General features: G+C 47.0%; 1 protein-coding gene across 4 annotated transcripts in view; it reads right to left on the reverse strand.

Annotated features, from left to right (window-relative positions):
• Positions 1-594: 594 nt before the first annotated feature.
• Positions 595-18,211, reverse strand: part of SCARB1 (scavenger receptor class B member 1) — a 62,773-nt gene continuing 45,156 nt past the window's right edge. Inside the window, exons 8-14 of one of the 4 annotated variants that reach the window (XM_081966919.1) lie at positions 15,363-15,481; positions 9,471-9,544; positions 9,233-9,284; positions 8,004-8,150; positions 5,513-5,602; positions 4,862-5,010; positions 595-2,710 (exon numbers count right to left, since the gene is read on the reverse strand). In XM_081966919.1, the coding sequence (XP_081823045.1) occupies positions 4,903-5,010; positions 5,513-5,602; positions 8,004-8,150; positions 9,233-9,284; positions 9,471-9,544; positions 15,363-15,481 (590 nt within the window). In that variant the 3' untranslated portion in view covers positions 595-2,710; positions 4,862-4,902. The remainder of the gene's footprint in view (positions 2,711-4,861; positions 5,011-5,512; positions 5,603-8,003; positions 8,151-9,232; positions 9,285-9,470; positions 9,545-15,362; positions 15,482-18,211) is intronic. The other 3 variants (XM_081966921.1, XM_081966918.1, XM_081966920.1) reach the window with 3 other exon arrangements.

An 18,211-nucleotide genomic window follows, 5' to 3' on the forward strand; every position in this document is an offset into this window, starting at 1 on the left:
TCTCTCACTTCTCTCCCTTTCTCTCTTCTGTTCTCTTCCTCTCCTCTTTCTCTCCTCTCTTTCCTCTCCCTCTTTTCTCTTTCTCTTTCTCTCTTCTCTCTCCCTACTGTCCTCTCTTCTTTTCTCTTTTCATTCTCTATGTCACCTCTTCCTCCTCTCTCTTTTCTCTTTCTCCCCCCTCCTCTCTCTCTTTTCTCTCTTTCTCTCTCTCTCCACTATCGGGACCAGAATTTTCATTGCTAAGCAATTTTACCACCAATGTGCCATGTTGTTAAGTGAAACTGCAGTTGTGAAGTGAATCACTCAGTCATTAAGTGAATCCAGCTTGCCCGCTGATTTTGCTTGTAGGAAAGCAGGAAAGCAGTTTATGACCTCAGGATGCTGCAAACTGTTATACATCTATGCTGTTTGCCAAGTGCCCAACTGTTGATCACATGACTGTGGGGATGGCTGCTAGTGACGTAAGTGTGAGGACCATCAGTCATAAGTCAGAGACTAGCTGTATTTTTTGAGATTTCTGGTAACTCCTCGTGGACTTTTTGCTGCAAGGGTGATCATTTCTGGATTGCAGGTAGATAAAACTCAAAAGTGGAGGTGGTTTTATTTTAATTTATTTGCAATTTTAAAAGAGGTGAGAAGTGATATTAGCTGGCCTTCAGTGCGATGAAGGTGGAAACTGATTTATTATTCTTATTATTCTCTTCGTTGCCTTTCGGTCATCGTTTTTCTTTTTCTGCACCTTCCAAAGGCTTGCTTTACTAGTTTACGCTGTATTAGTCTTTGTTATGTTTTTTTAAAAGGTGAATAAAATTATTTTCTTCTTTTTTTAAAGGAGGTGCTTGCTGAAAAAGGCAGAATGAACTTTGGGGGGTGCCGAGGTCTCCCCTGGAAGGAGATTTCACAGTGAAAATGTTTGTTCCCTGGGCAAAGACACACATACACACACATAAAGACATCCCGCTGCCCCAATGTCTATATTTCCAGCTGGTCTGTCTGAACGTTTTGCTGGTGTTTATAAATACTGATAGATTGTCGGTGAAAACTTGAGATAGGTTTCCAGGTCCAGACCAAACAGGAACTGATCATCTGCATCCATAAACTCGCACTCGATTTTTTGCCTTCGTGTGCTGTGCGGAGCCGGGATTGAAAGACTGTTTGTGCAGCTGTGCACGAAGAAGCACTTGCGTCAAAAAGGGAGAGAGGCTACAATTAAAAGGATCTTTTACAGACACAACAATCGGACAGCCACGTGAACGGCCCCATAGGTAAAAGAAATGTGAGAATGGCCTTGCGAGAAAAGGAGCCAGAGACGCTGCCAAGGGGATGGTCAGATAAGGGACTGCTGAGCCCTCGGCTGCATAACGGGTGGAGGATGAGGATTTATAAGGAATCCTCCCTAGTTTCTCAGGCTTTAAACCATGTGGCTATTATGGCATGTGGGAAAGGCCTTGGAAGACAGGGCCAAGAGACGCTGCCAAGGGGGTGGTCAGATAAGGGACTGCTGAGCCCTCAGCCGCATAACAGGTGGAGAATGAGGATTTATAAGGAACCCTCCCTAGTTTCTCAGGCTTTAAACCATGTGGCTATTATGGCATGTGGGAAAGGCCTTGGAAGACAGGGCCAAGAGACGCTGCCAAGAGGATGGTCAGATAAGGGACTGCTGAGCCCTCAGCTGCATAACGGGTGGAGGATGAGGATTTATAAGGAGCCTTCCCTAGTTTCTCATCCTGTAAAGGGGACGGCTGTAATAGTATGTGGGAAAGATGTAGGGATAAAAGATGTGTAGATGAACCAGGCTGAATCTGAGGGAGAGAGGTCAAACACGTCATCAGTCATGAGTCCCCGCGTGCCCACAAGAGATGTAAGTCCAGCCTGCCTTGAATTCCTTTCTTAACTTCCCCTTGACCGTTAATAGCTCAGATTCTTGTAGAGAGCTTAAGCTTGCAATAAATCCTTACACTCATTTGAGCTTGCCTGAACCTCCCCATTTTCCGGGCCCTTGGGAAGATGCCGCCCAAGGGAAAAGTGAGATCATTAGCCTGCTTAGCCCACAGATGGTGGAGAAAGATGCTCAGAAGGGGTCCTCCCAAATTTCTCAGGGTGAAAAGGAGGGAGAATTGTGCTTTCCGACTTGCCAGGTTGTGTTGATGTACCCTGACAAGAAAGAATTAACTCGGTGTGGTCGTGTGGTCCTGTCTGTTTTATACGGTAAGGCTGACGAGGGTGGGTGATTCCCCTTTAAGAAGGATCAAAGGACTTTCTGGGGAGGAGAAGCTGGAAATGATCCAGCAAAGGGGAGGGGAGGGGGATAGATTGGAGTCTTTGCTTGGCCGCTTCAAGGCTTCTCCATCAGTCCTCCAACTCCAAGGTTGCCGTTGAGGTCCTTCAACTCTTGGCATGAGAAGAAGACAACCTGGAGTAGGCTGCCTGCTTGGGGAAGGGGGTCCCCGATGCCTTCTCAGAGGCCACACAGTCTTGTAAGTCATCGGTTCCCTTTCATTCCCCCCCCCCCCGTCTGCGAGTAAGCAGGCTCGATGAAAAAAGATCTTGAGATATCCTTCGCAAGGAGAAACTGAGGCTAATAGCAATATCAGTAATATCAGGTATTACTGCTATCATGAGCTGTGATTGTTGGGTCCTCCTGCAGAAGTGGGCTTGTTTCCGTGGCTTCCGGAGGATCGGGAGTTTGCAAAGTCCTTGCCGCCTTTCTCTGAAAAGAAGGCAGATGTTAGTTAGAATGTGCCGTGTTCTGAACTAGGCTTCCCTAAAAAGCACCAGGCAGAGTCCTGGTCCCAACAAAACCCCTTTTGTTAAATGAACGTGATTTCCTCTCATTCACATTCAGCCAAGGCCTGGAAAACAGTCTTTCAAAGGAATATTTATGACCATAGACCTTATCTAGCTTGGAAAACTGCCACATAAATATTTTCCAAATGAGGTGCTGTGCAAGGAAAGATTGAGCAGAGAGTCTCTGAGATTCACGGACAGATCTTCACACTCCTGAAACGAATCTAATGACCGGACGAATGAATTGTTTCCTGCAAAAGCCACTTTCCTTTCGCTCCTCTTTTATTTCCTATGGAAGGGGCCAATCCCCTTCCACCTGTGACTTTACTCCCAAGTCAACCCTGATTTCTGTGTTGTTCCTTTTTTCTGGCAGCTCAGCGCATGTACACATTGGGAACAGGCTCCAGCTGTTCCTCTGCCTCACTGCTGGCTAGCTCTGTTGGCACCTGATCACTGCCAGGCGGCCTCGGCCCCATCTCTGCCTCCAAACCAGAACCCTCGTCCAAGCCTTCCCCAATGTCCAGGACTGGCCCATGCTCCTCCCCAACCTCCTCACTGTCCGACTCTACGGCCAACTCTGCTGGCTGGCCACAACATGCAGTGCCCAGATCCTGAAATAGGTGAGGTTGGGTTGATTCCTCAGCTGAGCCAACTTCCCACTCTGACCTCTCATCCTTTTCAGACATTCTATGAACCAGGAGGCTGGCCCGGTTTCCCTGCCACTGAATCCTGTGGTTTAGCCCAACCACAGAGAGAATGGAACAAACCGAGATCGTCTCCCATCATGGTTAAAAACTGCAGCATCAAACTCTCTGCAGAGTCTCTGGATTGGAGGAGAGGATTTAAACCATCTCACAAAACATTGTAAATCTTGGTCACATGATGGCGGGATGCTGCAATTAGCTGAAAATGCAGGCTTGTTGCCAAGCAACCAAATGGTGATAATTGGACAGTCAGAACTACGAATCTGAGCAGCTTCGGGGAAGGCCACTGGTAACGTGGAATAGTCGTAAATCGAGGATTTTCTATCTCTTCCTGTTCTGACTGAGGCTTCCCGAGAGCATGAAGCAAACTCCTTGTCCCGACAAAAAACCTTTCTATTAATTTACAGTAAATTCTGCTCGTTCACAGCCAGCAAAGTGTTTCAAGGGAGGATTTACAGTCACAGACCTTATCTAACAGGCTGATATCTGCAAAGCTTGGCCAGGAGCCTCGGAGAGTCACGAACCAATGAAGCGAACTAATTGTCTCCTGCAAACTCCACTCCCCTGTCGCTCCTCTTTTATTTTCTCTGGGAGGGGCCCTTCATCGTCCACCTGTGGCCTTACTCCCAAGTTGCCCGTTCCTTAGCTGTTCCCTTCCTCTGGCAACTCTGTGCATGCGCACACTGGGAACAGGCTCCAGCTGTTCTTCTGCCCTACTGATGTCTGACTCCGAAGGCAGCTGATAACTGGCATACGGCTCTGTCCCCTTCTCTGCCTCCAACACAGAGCCCTCCTCAGAACCTTCTCCAGACTCCAGGACTGGCCCATGTTCCTCCCCAACCTCCTCACTGTCCGAATCTGCTGCCAGCTCTTCTGGCCACTGGTGGACCACAATTTCCTGCTCAGGGAAAGTCACCCAGAGGTCTCTCAAGGCCAAGAGTTGGGGGGCCTTCAGCTTGACTGATACCCATCCTACAAAATTTCATATACTATTTTTTTAAGAAAGGGACTCAACGAAAGGTTAATCAGTTGCCGAGAAGTTACGCCATCCGAGGCTTAGCGAAGCAACGAACTCCAGAGGCGGATCGGGTCTTCCAATATTTCCATTGATCTGTATCAAAAGACGTGGCAGGGTGGGGTGGGGAGAAGTCACAGAGGATTAAGTGGGTTATTGTATGAGTGGGGCGATGATAAAGTTAGGGGGGGCGTATTAAAAAGCAGAAGCCGTCGGCTAAGATTAGCTGCCGCGAAGACGGAATGTATTTTTTTAAAGCAGCGAGCCATTCCAGCAGCCGTTTTAAAACCCGAGGAGGTTTTAAAACTGAATCAAGCTACATTTTTGTGGTTAAAACCGCGAACTGGACCGTTACCTTTTGTTTTTTTTGTTTGCTTTTTTTTTTCAGATCTCCGCCTACAATTTCATCTCCATCCATTGCAAGGTGGCTTTTTTCCTGGACGCAGGGATTGCCCCTCTAGGTCCTGAGTTTTTATTACTACGCCAAAATAAAAAGCTTTTTCCCTAGAAAATAATTAGCCTGGTTTAAAACAGTTTAGATTAGTTTTAGAAGGACATTTAGGTTACTTGATTGAAAGGAAGGAAGATACGGTTTAACGGTTTTATTGGTTAGGTTATGTTCTTTTTAAATTAACTTTAAGAGGTCAGTTGAATTGTTTGTCCTAAATTAAGCACATTTAAACATTTAGGTTTCATCAATTTAAATATGATTTAAAAGCGATTAAGAAGCGAGTTATTGTTAGACAGGGTGGTGGTGGGGGTGGTTGCAACATATTTTCAATCTTTTGAGCCCCAGGCAGCTGGGCTGAAAGCCATGCTACAAAAAAGAACAAGGGTTACACAAACACACACAATTAACGTTGACAAACAGTTGCTTAGTATGGTGAAAAGATTCCTGTAACATTCAAGAGAGGAGTTAGGGAAATGTGAGAGACATCAGAAGGGAAAGATTCTCTGCTAGGCATCTATATTTTTTTTTAACATGATCCACTGAAGGATCGCTTACCAAAGGACCATGATACCCATAATTAATGTCAGATCTAGGTGGAATCTGTATGGCAACCGACCGATCCTTTTGCTGTGAAAGACTCAACGTCTGTTGGGGAAGTAAACAGGTCCAATGTGAACACAGAAGATAATAAGGGTTAGAAAGTTTTGCTTTGATTTTTAACTTCTCATCTGTTAGATATTAGCAATTCTTATAGTGGTTTCCACCAAGGTCCTCCGTTCCGGCGGGAACAGAGGTTTAATCCTATTGGGTCGAAGGGTCTGACAGCTCCCTATAAAAGGGCTCCTGTGAGACTCAACCTTCGCTGGATTGTACATACTTCTTCTGTTACAATAAGGAGCTGTTGTTGCCTTAGCCTGAGTCTGCCTTTCCATTACTAGATCTAACACTGGCGACGAAGGTGGGATTGGAAGGCCAACCAAAAAGAGCGTAGCAATCCAGCAAGTACACCAGCGTGGCTTCAAGCAGCCATTTTTGAGCGGCAAACTCAAAATTCCCTCAGAACACAAAATGGCCATGCACGCCCCACTGACTCCGTACGACGCAGTCACCGAGCACTGGGACTCGTATATGCTGAGGTTCGACTGCTTCCTCGAAGCCAACGACCTCATGGGCCTTTCTGAAGGCCGCAAGAAGAACGTGTTCCTGGGTTACTGTGGACAGGAAGTGTTCGAAACTGCCAAAGATCTCTCTGAACTAACGCCGCTACAATCGGTCACTTGGTTGGTGCTCCAATAGACGCTGAGGACCCACTACGCTCCCAAGCCGTCTAAGCACGTCCGCCAGCACGAATTTAATATTCGCAATCAGAAGGAAGGCGAATAGATCAACGAGTACGTTGCGGCGCTAAGAAAGGCCGCAGTGTACTGCGAGTTCCGAGACCTAGACAAACTCATACTAGACCGCATTGTATGCGGTGTGCGGGACATTAATTTATAGAGAAGATTACTTGCCAAATCTAATCTCACTCTATAACCGCCAGCAGAGGCCCAACTAAGGGGCATCGCAGCCGCAACCACTCAGAGCGCTCAGAGGCTGACATCAGAGTCACCTACCACACATCAATCGGCCAAGTCCGCACAAGGCGGCCAAAAAAGCTGAAGGTCACAGTCCTCATCGAGGGCTCTCCATGCGAGATGGAGATCGACATGGGAGGTTGGATGCAATGGGTGTTTCTTGAGGTCATTGGACACACCTTGTGACTTTGGGGACTCACAACCTCCAAAGAAATAGGGGGAAAGGTTGAGAAAGACCGCCTTAAATTGATTTTGGGTTTTACTGATTAGATTGAATTGTTGTTATAGATGTTGAACTTTAAGAATGAAGTTTTCTCCTTGGCCTGGACCATGAGCCAGCAGTGTGCAGCGGCAGCCAAAAAAGCCAATGCAATCCTAAATTGCATTAACAGAGGGATACAATCAAGATCAAGGGGGGTTCTAATACCACTCTATAAAGCCTTAGTAAGACCACACCTCGAATCCTGCATCCAGTTTTGCTCACCACACTATAAAAAAGATGCTGAGACTCTGGAAAGAGTGCAGAGAAGAGCAATCAGGATGATGAGGGGACTGGAGGCTAAAACATAGGAAGAACGGTTGCAGGAACTGGGCATGGCTAGCCTAGTGAAGAGAAGGATCAGGGGAGACAGTATAGACAGGATATTTGAGGGGCTGCCACAGAGAGGAGGGGGTCAAGCTATTCTCCAAAACACCTGAAGGCCAGACAAGGAATAATGGATGGAAACTGACCAAGGAGAGATTCAACCTGGAAATAAGGAGAAAATTTCTGACAGTGAGAGCAATCAACCCATGGAACAGAAGTTGCCTTCAGAAGTTGTGGGGGCTTCATAACTGGAAGCTTTCAAAAAGAAACTGGGCTGCCATCTGTCCTGAATGGTGTAGGGCAGAGGACTAGATGACCTGCAAGGTCCCTTCCAACTCTGTTATTCTATATTGAATGGAAAAACGTGCCTTCAGAACTTGTGGGAGCTTCATCACTGGAGGCTTTCAAGACTCCCATTGTTCAGAAATGGTGTAGGGTCTCCTGCTTGGGCGGAGGGGTCAGACTAGACGACCTACAAGGTCCCTTCCAACTCTGTTAATCTGTATCTCTTCTCAAAGAGAAAGAGATGGCAGCTCAAACTGGGCAGGCCCAGGAGGAGGACGGAATACCCAGCCTGTAGGAAGCCAACTCTAGGTAGGCGGGGTACGAAAGAGAACTATCGCCAACTCGCTGAAACCTCTAAAGGAGAAGTTCACGGAAGAAACACGTTATCCAGTTTTTCTGATGCCAACTCCAAGTTTCTTGTTTGTTTGTTTTAAAAAATGCTTTCTGTGCAAACTGAAGAAGAAAACAAGAGTAACATTTGGACGGAGAGGGAAGTAATCGGCTGACTGACAGCAGGGAGGGTCAGGAGGAGAAAGGAAGACCCCAAAAACCAATGTTATAAGGAAGGAGAGCGGCAGATCTAAGGTCATTCGCAGCCTACCTTGGTCCTGAGCCCAACTAAGCCAGCTGCCAAAAGCAGAAGTCCTCCTAAGCCCATGAGGCAGAACTTCAGGTATTCCAGCAATGAAGGGATGGTTATCAGATGGGTGTAGTAGTCGTTCAAAACATCCCCTACTACCTCCCCGCTCTGTTCAGGACAAAGAAACAATCAGTGAGTGTTTTTACTGCCTCGCAAGATTTTATTTGCCCGCAAGAGGCGAGATTCCTAGCCGTGTGGGAGAACATGGTTGAATCCAAGGGAATGAAACAATTAACACCCAACTTGCTTTCCAGGGTTTCGCTTAAGAGTGGCGAGGGATCCTTTGGGGCTTCGCAGCCCAGGTGGATCTCCCTCCCCCCCCCCCCGCCATCCCCTTCTCCATCTCATCTCGTTCTTGGCCAAAGGACGATTTGTCATATTGTGCAAGGTTCGCAAATTCAAGTAATGAAGATTTGGATAAAGAGAGGGAGGGACAGAGGGAGGGAGGAAAAGAGGGAGGAAGGACGAGAGGGAGGAAGGGAGGGAGGGGAAGGAAGGAAGGAAGGAAAAAGAGGGAGGGAGGGGAAGGGAGGAAGGAAGGAAGGAGATAGACAGAGGAAAAGAGGAAGGGAGGGAGGGAGGGGAAGGAAGGAAGGAAAAAGAGGGAGGGAGGGGAAGGGAGGGAGAGAGGGAGGAACGAAGGAAGGAGATAGACAGGGAGGAAAAGAGGAAGGAAGAGAGGGAGTAAGGCAGGGAGGGAGGGAGGAAGGGAGGGGAAGGAAGGAAAAAGAGGGAGGGGAAGGGAGGCAGGGAGGAAGGAGATAGACATGGAGGAAAAGAGGGAGGGAGGAAAAGAGGGAGGAAGGGAGGGAGGGAGGGAGGAAGGAAGGGGAAGGAAGGAGGGATGGATGGAAGGAGGGAGGGAGGAAGGAAGGGAAGAAGGTGGGAGGGAGGAAGGAAGGGAGGAAGGTGGGAGGGAGGAGGGAGGGAGGGAGGAAGGGAGGGGAAGGAAGGCGGGAGGGAGGGATGGAGGTAGGAAGAGGAAGGAAGGTGGAAGGAAGGAAGGAAGGAAAAAGAGGGAGAGAGGGAGGGAGGAAGGTTAACCTGATTGAAAGTTAATGTAAACTATATTCACCCTTCTCAGAAGGTGTTCTCCCCCCCCCCCCATGTATGTATGTATGTATGTATGTATGTATGTATGTATGTATGTATGTATGTATGTGTAAGCATGCAGCCAGACTCATACTTACCTCGGAAAACCAAACCAGGGGCAAAACCACGGGCTTAATCTGTCCGGTTTGCCTGGACAGAGGAAAAGAGGAGACTCGTTTCAAAATCCCCCTTTGCCCAGCCTGAGCCTGGGGCTGTGTGAGGGCCATTGTTCCTCCCTCTTGGCTGCCCAGCTCCCTGGCCAGGGATGAAGAGGCTTCCCAGAAGAGACGAAGAAACCCAGAGCCCAGTCTCTCCCTCGCTTGGCCCACAACCTACCAGATGCCGGAGACGTGTTTTATGAACAGATTGAGTTGTATTTTGACCGAACAGTTCATGGGAATCCCCGTCAGCTGCAGAGAAAGAAGAAACGGATTTAGTTCTTTGGGTTACAAAGATCCCATTGATTTTCCTCCCCCCTTTGGCCGGGAGGGGGGGGGTCCAAAGCCTCTCTAAGCAAAGGCCTTGTATTCGAAGAAATCCCAGCCCTCCCCACACAAACAATTAGCAAAAGGAATGTAATCAGGCCACGGGGAACAAAACGGACCCAAATCACGCCACAATTTGGTCTGCACGGAGCTGCCAGCACGTCAACCAAATGGGCGCGTCCGCGGCAGGAACAAAACCGCCGTTCGTTTTATCCAGGAAGCTGCCGGTATGGAGGCAGTCCTCGACTTACAACACATTGTTTAGTGACCCATTGAAAGTTGTAACGGCACTGGGAATGAAAGTAACTTAGGACTGCTGTTCAGACTTATGACCGCTGCCGCATCTCCATGGTCACGGGATTGAAATTCAGATGCTTGGCCACTGACATATTTATGACGGTTGCAGTGTCCTGGGACAATGTAATCTCCTTTAATGACCTTCTGACAAGCAAAATCCCTAGGGAAGCCAGATCCAATTAACAACCGTGTTAATAACATAGTTGTTCGTGACTACTATGACAACTACTGGTAGTAGCTACTACTGGTAGTAACTACTAGTAGTTGTAGTTACTACTAGTTGTAGTTACTACTAGTTGTAGTTACTACTAGTTGTAGTTACTAACCTATCTGGAGAATCAAAATCCAGGTTCAAACTGCTTGTCTCTTGAAAGGCCTGAACTGGCACATGGACATGAGAATGCCTGCAAGGTTTATGTGGGAGAAGGTTTCGGAGGAGAGATTAAGAGTGACTCAACACCTACTGGAGCTGGGCAAGATGATGATGACACTGGGAGCTCAGAGGCACCAGAACATCAGATGTTTGCAAGCCTGGTCGCTTTATTGCTGACCCATCGCGGTATCCTGGTGTTTTGCAGTAGAGAGAAGGGGAAGGAGGAGAGGTGGAGAAGAAGAGGAAGGAGAACAAAGATGGGAGGAGGAAGAGAAGATGAAGGAGGAGGAGGAGGAGACATGAAGAGGAAGGAGGAGAAAGATGGAAGGAAGAGGAGGGGAGAGGAGGGAAGAGGAGAAGGATGGAAGAAAGAGGAGAAGAGGAGGGGAGACAAGGAAGAAGGAGGAAGGAAGAAGGAGGAGGAAAGGAAGGAGAAGTGGAAGGAGAACAAATATGGCAGGAGGAAGAGAAGAGGAAGGAGCAGGAGGATGGAAGGAGGAGGAGAAGAGGAAGGAGAAGATAGGAGGAAAAGGAGGGGAGAAGAGGAGGAAGAGGAAAAAGGAGAAGCGTGGAAGAAAGAGGAGAAGAGGAAGGAGAAGAAAGATTGGAGGAAGTGGGGAGAAGAAGAAGAAGGATAGAAGGAGGAGGAGGAGGGGAAGGAGAAGTGGAAGGAGAACAAAGATGGGAGGAGAAGGAGAAGAGGAAGAAGAAGAGGGAGAAAGTGGAGAGCAAGGAGAAGAATGGAAGGAGTATGAGAAGAAAGAAGAGGAGGAAGAAAGGGGTAAAGGAGAAAAAGTCAGTGAGGAAGGTGAAGAAGAGGAAGGAGAAAGAGACGGAAGAAAAAAGGCAGGGGAAGAAGAAGGAGAAAGGGAAGGAGAAGAACAGGAAGAAAAATAATGAGGAAGAGCAGGAGGAGGAGGAGAAAGAGAAGGAAAAGATGAAGAAGAGGAATTTTAATTTAATTTAATTTAATTTAATTTAATTTAATTTTTAATTTAATTTAATTTAATGCTTCTAGACCGCCCCCTCTCCCGAAAGGGACTCGGAAGGAGGAAGCAGAGGTGGCGCCCCAGTTCCAAGGAAGTGGTTCTCAAGAAAAAGGAAACATCCTTCCCTACGTCATCTATATTCTGCATTTCAGAAATATTTCTGTGATCTACGGCAAAGCTCAGAATGTCTCCAAAGGAATCCCATTTGCATGCACTCATTGTTGTTATTGCTGTTAGTTGCGAAGTCATGTCCGAATGACCCATCGCGACCCCATGGAGAACGTTCCTCCTTCCTGCCCTCTACCATCTGGAGTCCATTCAAGCTCACGCCGACTGCTTCCGTGACTCCATCCAGCCACCTTTATTCTCTGTCGTCCCCTTCTTCTTTTGCCCTCCATCATTCCCAGCGTGAGGCTCTTCTCCAGTGAGTCCTTCCTTCTCATTAGGTGGCCAAAGTCTTTGAGTTTCCTCTTCAGGATCTGGCCTTCTAAAGAGCAGTCAGGGTTGATCTCCTCTAGGACTGACCGGTTGGATGGCCTTGCAGTCCAAGGGACTCACAGGAGTCTTCTCCAGCACCAGAGTTCAAAGGCCTCCATTCTTTGGCGCTCTGCCTTCCTTGAGGTCCAACGTCCACAGCCACACATTGCAACTGGGGAAACCAGAGCCTTGACTATACACACTTGTGTTGGCAGGGTGATGTCTCTGCTTTTTAATATGCTGTCTAGATTTGCCATCGCTTTCCTCCCCAGGAGCAAGCGTCTTTTAATTTCTTGGCTGCAGTCCCCACTGCGGTGATCTTGGAGCCCAGGAAAAAACCTGTCACTACCTCCGTTTCTTCCCCATCTATTTGCCAGGAATTGAGAGGGATGGATGCCATGATCTTAATCTTCTTAATGTTGAGTTTCAAGCCAACTCATATTAATAATAATAATTACGAAGTGAGGAGCAGTTGCTGCTTGTCGGTGTCTGAATGTAAAACCACAAAGCCTGCATGAAAATATTGGGGGAAATACAAGGGGTCTTCGAACGTACGACCACAACTGAGCCCCAAATTTATCTTGCTAAGGGGGACCCTTGTTCCGTTGAGTTTTGCCCCAAATCACAGCGCTTCTTAAATTAGTCATCCCGTTGTTAAGTGAATCTGGTCTCCCCCATGGTCTTTGCTCATCCGACAATCACCAAAGGGGACCACGTCACCCCGGGATCGTCATAAATGCGACTCAGTTGTCAAGCATCCAAATGTAAATTGTGCGAAATGAGGGTGAAAAATAAGGGTGAAAAATGGTCGTGAGCCGATTTGGTTCAGTGCCGTTGTAACTTTGAATGGTTCCACCTGTGCTGATCTGTCTTCACAAGCCCTAGTAAGGCCACACCTGGAATACTCAAAACCAATACTCACCCTACTACAAAAAAGATGCTGAGACTTTGGAAAAAGTTCAGAGAAGAGCAACTAAGATGATCAAAGGCCTGGAGACTGAAACGTAAGAAGAACAGCTGCAGGATTTGGGTTTGGCTAGTCTAAAGAAAGGAAGGACTAGGAGTGACGATAGCAGTATTCCAGTATTTGAGGGGCTGCCCCAAAGAAGAGGGAATCAAATTATTCACCAGAGGCCAGGACAAGAAACAATGGTTGGAAACTAAACAAAGAGAGAAGCAACCTGGAATTAAAGAGAAACTTCCTAACAGTGAGAACAATTCACCAGAGGAACAGAAGTTACCTCCAGAAATCGTGGGTGCTTCAACACTGGAGGTTTTTGAAGAAGAGTTTGGAAAGTCACCTGTCTGAAATGGTATACGGTCTCCTGCTTGAGCAGGGGGCTGGACTAGAAGGCCTCCCAGGACCCTTCCAGCTCCTTCATTCTTCTCTATTCTATAACACACCAAGGGTCTTTTCTCGCAGCCAAATCCCTACGCACAGATTTTAATCACGAGGCTCTCCAAGTAAGGATTCCATCTTTTCTACAAGCCCCTTTTTGGCCAATTTATCCAGAGAGACAAACTTGATTTGTGTCCTTCTTGCAGCCACAAAATCCATTCATGTAATCATTTATTCACTCAGTCTTGCAATCGCCAAGCATTCTTTAAAAAGAAATAGTAATAATCATCGCAAATCAAGAACAATTGCAAAGACTATTTATTGCCAACGAAGACTTCCCTGGGTTTCTCAAACTGCACCCCAAAGTCCATTGAAAACTTTAGCTGACCTTAAAAGGTAAAGGTTCCCCTCGCACATCTTTGCTAGTCGTTCCTGACTCTAGGGGGCGGTGCTCATCTCCGTTTCAAAGCCAAAGAGCCAGCGCTGTCCGGAGATGTCTCCGTGGGCATGTGGCCAGCATGACTCAACACCGAAGGTGCACGGAATGCTGTTCCCTTCCCACCAAAGGTGGTTCCTATTTTTTCCACTTGCATTTTTTATGTGCTTTCGGACTGCTAGGGTGACAGAAGCTGGGACAAGTAACAGAAGCTCACTCCGGTACGCAGCGCTAGGGATTCAAACTGTCGATCAACAAGCTCAGTGTTTAAGCCACTGAGCCACCACATCCCTAACTGATCTTTAGCCACCACTTAAAAACTGTTTATGACCTGGTAGGGACGGATCTTTTAAATTACCCGTTCAGTTTCGAAAACAAAGACAAGAATAGGTGGGGCAAATAAATGTTTTGTTGTTTAAAATTTGCATGCAAAGATACGACTAGTCCCTCAAGCTATTTCCTTTTAGAATACAAATGCAAAGGCAAGTTCCTGCCTGTTAGCATTTGAAGAATTTATTTAATCAAATTTATACCGGGCTGCTCACCGAAGCTGACTGTGGGCAGTGCACAACAATGAATTTTTTAAAAGGAAATGTAAGGCAGCAATTGCAAATGTGGAAAAAAAAACAATGGTGACCATCATCATAATAAGAACCAAAGTGATGCTTCTAGGCCAGTGATGGCGAACCTATGGTACGTGTGTTACAGGTGGCACGCGGAGCCATTTGTCAGGGCATGCAAGGCGCTGCCCTGTCAAATGGCCAGCGCACATTTTTTGCCCTCCCCAGGCTCCAGAGCCTTTATAGGAGCCTGGGAAGGGCGAAAAGAGCCCCCCGCCCCCGGAAGGCCCTCCGGAGGCTTCATGAGCTTCCCTGAAGCCTCCGGAGCGCAAAAAACCGATCCTACGGGCAAACCGGAAGTTCGGGAACGGACTTCCTGTTTGCTCGGAGGGTTGTTTTGACTGCTCCCGAGGCTTCAGGGAAGCCTCCTGAAGGTCCCTGAAGCCTTCGGAGCGCTCAAAACGACCCTCCGAGCAAACCGGAAGTGACTTCCTGTTTGCTCGGTTTTGACTGCTCCCGAGGCTTCAGGGAAGCCTCCTGAAGGTCCCTGAGCCGGGACCTTCAGGAGGCTTCCCTGAAGCCTCGGGGGCAGTCAAAACCACCCTCCGAGCAAACCAGAAGTCACTTCCGGTTTGCTCGGAGGGTTGTTTTAAGTGCTCCGAGCAAACCAGAAGTGGGTCGTTTTGACTGCTTCGGAGGCTTCAGGGAAGCCTCCTGAAGGTCCCTGAAGCCTTCGGAAGGCTTCCAGGTGGGGGAGAGGCTGTTTTCGCCCTCCCCATTTTCCTATAAAGCCTCTGGAGCCTAGGGAGGGCGAAAAAAGCATGCAAAAATGGGTGAGGTCGCCCCTGTAGTGCGCGCATGCGCATGGGTGGGGTCGCACATTGCATTATGGGTGCGGCCCATCTGCACACGACCCTCCTGCGCTCCCCCCACTTATGGCACGCGAGCCAAAAAAAGGTTCGCCATCGCTGGTCTAGGCTTTCAAGAAAGGGATATTTTCCAAAATGGCAAAGCCAGTATTAAAATAATTTCCACCCACAATGTGGAAATCAGCCCCCTCTTTTTAAAAATAATAATTCTTTTCAGATTCATCAAACCTTAAAATGTAAACAGGGCTAATCAAGTTGAAAGAAATGGGCAGGGAACCTCACCGGAATTGTACCTGCCTGTCCTGTTTTGAGCAAAAGGATTAATAAAACATTTGGAACCCGCAATCATCGCCCTGATTAACAGCCGTAAATCCACCAATTGGTGATTAAATGACAAACTCACTGGGTGGATATCGACAAACAAATCGTGGTCCTTTTCGTTCGGATGCAAACCGTCTACCGTGTCCAATAAAGCCGGGTCAGCGTTTAGGAAATGAGGTTGAGAAATAAATATTGGCGCATCTTTAAAACAAGAGGGAGGAAAAAATTAAAATCAGAATGTAACGAGCTCTTTTTTCAACAGGTAGTCTTCGACTTACGACCGGTTTCTTAGATTTGAAGTTCCGAGGATTGCCCTCCCCCCCACAGGGGTGAAATGCTACCAGTTTGGGGTGGTTCGCCCCCAACCGGTAGTAAAAAATGCTACCGGTTTGGGCGAACTGGTAGTTTGGACGATCAGGTGTGCGACGATCAGCTGCGCTGTGCAATTTATATTTACTAGAAATTGCATGGAACAGCTGATTGTCACACAGCTGATCGTCAAAACTTTTTTAAAGCATTTTTTTACTACTGGTTCGGGCGAGTCGTGTGTGACAATCAGCTGTGCCGCATGATTTATATTCTCCAGAAATCGTGTGGAACAGCTGATTATCACACAGCTGATCGTCGCACAGCTGATCGTCGAACCTTTTTTAAAGCATTTTTTTACTAACAATAGTTCCGACGATCAGCTGTTGGACAATCAGCTGTGCTGCGTGATTTATATTCTCCAGAAATCGCGTGGAACAGCTGATTACCACACAGCTGATCGTCGCACAGCTGATCGTCGAACCTTTTTTAAGCATTTTTTTACTAACAATAGTTCCGACGATCAGCTGTTGGACAATCAGTTGTGCTGCGCGATTTATATTCGCTAGAAAGCAGGAGATCCTGCTTCCTAGCAAATATAAATTGTGCAGCACAGCTGTTCCCCCACCTTGCTATTCTACTTACCATTGCAGAGTCAGAAAAGCCTTCTCAATCCTCCTTTTTCAGTGCTGCGCGCTAGTTCCTGCGATGAGCCTGCAAACTAGTAGCGAAGCGGTAGCAGGCTTCAGAGCATTTCACCCCTGCCCCCCTCCTACAGTCCCATAACCCCAGCTGCAAATGGCTGCTTTTACTGTTGTTTGCAGCGTCCTGTGAGCGCGTTTTGCGAAGGTTTGGCTTTAAGAAACTGTGCCGTAGTGAACAATGGGGGTTTGTTTTAGGGTGGCCTCATTTGCTTAACGACCGCTGGTATCAAAATCATAAAACTGAGTCGTTCATATGAGCGACCCGATTTGTGACCGTAATTGGCAGGCTCCATTACAGTCGTATGTCGAGGACCACCTGTAAATGTGGCACGATTCATCCTGCCAGCTCTACCACTTTACACAAGGTCAATTTTTTTTCCCATTTTGGACCCTTGCTCTGAAGTTCCAACAATCATGAGGACCAGTAACTTGTTTGAGTCAAATCCTCAGTGATGTAGCAAGCCAATGCTAGGGGTGTTTTTTTATTGGCCAAAGTTTTATATGGGAGCACAGTATAGCCCAAAGATTTCCATCAAGGCAAGGATGTAGCTTTGGCAGACTTTTAAAAATTGCACAGGTTATGCAAATTGAAATTTTAAAAAATTGCACAGGTTATGCAAATTGATTTTTTTAAATTGCGCAGGTTATGCAAATTGCAAATAAAAAATTGCACAGGTTATGCAAATTGATTTTTTAAAATTGCGCAGGTTATGCAAATTGCAAATAAAAAATTGCACAGGTTATGCAAATTGATTTTTTTAAATTGCGCAGGTTATACAAATTGCAAATAAAAAATTGCACAGGTTATGCAAATTGATTTTTTTAAATTGCGCAGGTTATGCAAATTGCAAATAAAAAATTGCACAGGTTATGCAAATTGATTTTTTTAAAAAAATCAACAGGTTATGCAAATTGCAAATAAAAATATTTCACCGGTTATGCAAATTGCAAATTTAAAAAATTGTACAGGTTATCCAAATGGAAAATGTTAATAATAAATTGCACAGGTTATGCAAATGGAAAAATTGAAAAAAGGGCGGCTGATCATTGGGGATTTCAAAAGATCTCTCTGGATGGAGATGAACAAACAGAAACCAGGAGGGGGGAAAAAAACAATTGATGTAAATGCACAAACCATGTTTATCTACTTAAAGCTTGACCAGTCAGCCAAGTATTTGGATGGAATTCCTCTTTGCTCTGTGCTGGCCCAGCCACGAAAACAGGAAGGTGACCGAAGCCGCTGCGTGTCATTAATGCAAAGAAGAGGCAGAAAGAAACTGTTTCCTAAAAGCTCCATGAAGTTCCCTTCCTTGGTGGCTAATTCCTGGACACCTGCCCATTGTGATCATTGCAAATGTGGAACTTTTGAACATGTGATCTGGAACACTCAAAGGTCATCCAGCCAGAGGGTGGAAAGGCATTCCTGGATGCAGAAAGACTCATGCGAGCGTTCCCAAACTTCCGATTTGCCGATAGGTCCGTTTTTTTGAGCTCCAGAGGCTTCAGGGAAGCTCCTGAAGCCTCCAGAGGTCCTCTGGGGTGGGGGGAGTCTGTTTTCGCCCTCCCCATGCTCCTAGAAAGCCTCTGGAGCCTGGGGAGGGCGAAAAAAGCACGCCAAAAGTGGAGGGAGAGCACTGGTCGCACACGCATGCGCGGAGGAGAACCATGCACATGCGTGCTGGGGTCACGCGCATAGCATTATGGGTGTGGCAAAACTGCACCCAACCCCCTGCGTTCCCCCTGCTTTTAGCACACGAGGCAAAAAAGGTTAGCCATCATTGGTGTAGAGTCTCCTGTGTCAGGCCTGCATTTTCTATTGTGGGAAAATGGGAGGGGGGATTATAGAGAGTTGTGTGATATGTAGCCATAACAAAATTCTTTCTAGAAAGCCAAGGTCATCCTTTGTCTCTGCACCTCTGCA

Source organism: Natrix helvetica (genome assembly GCF_964273705.1).
Source record: "Natrix helvetica genome assembly, chromosome: 14".
Lineage (NCBI taxonomy): Eukaryota > Metazoa > Chordata > Lepidosauria > Squamata > Natricidae > Natrix > Natrix helvetica.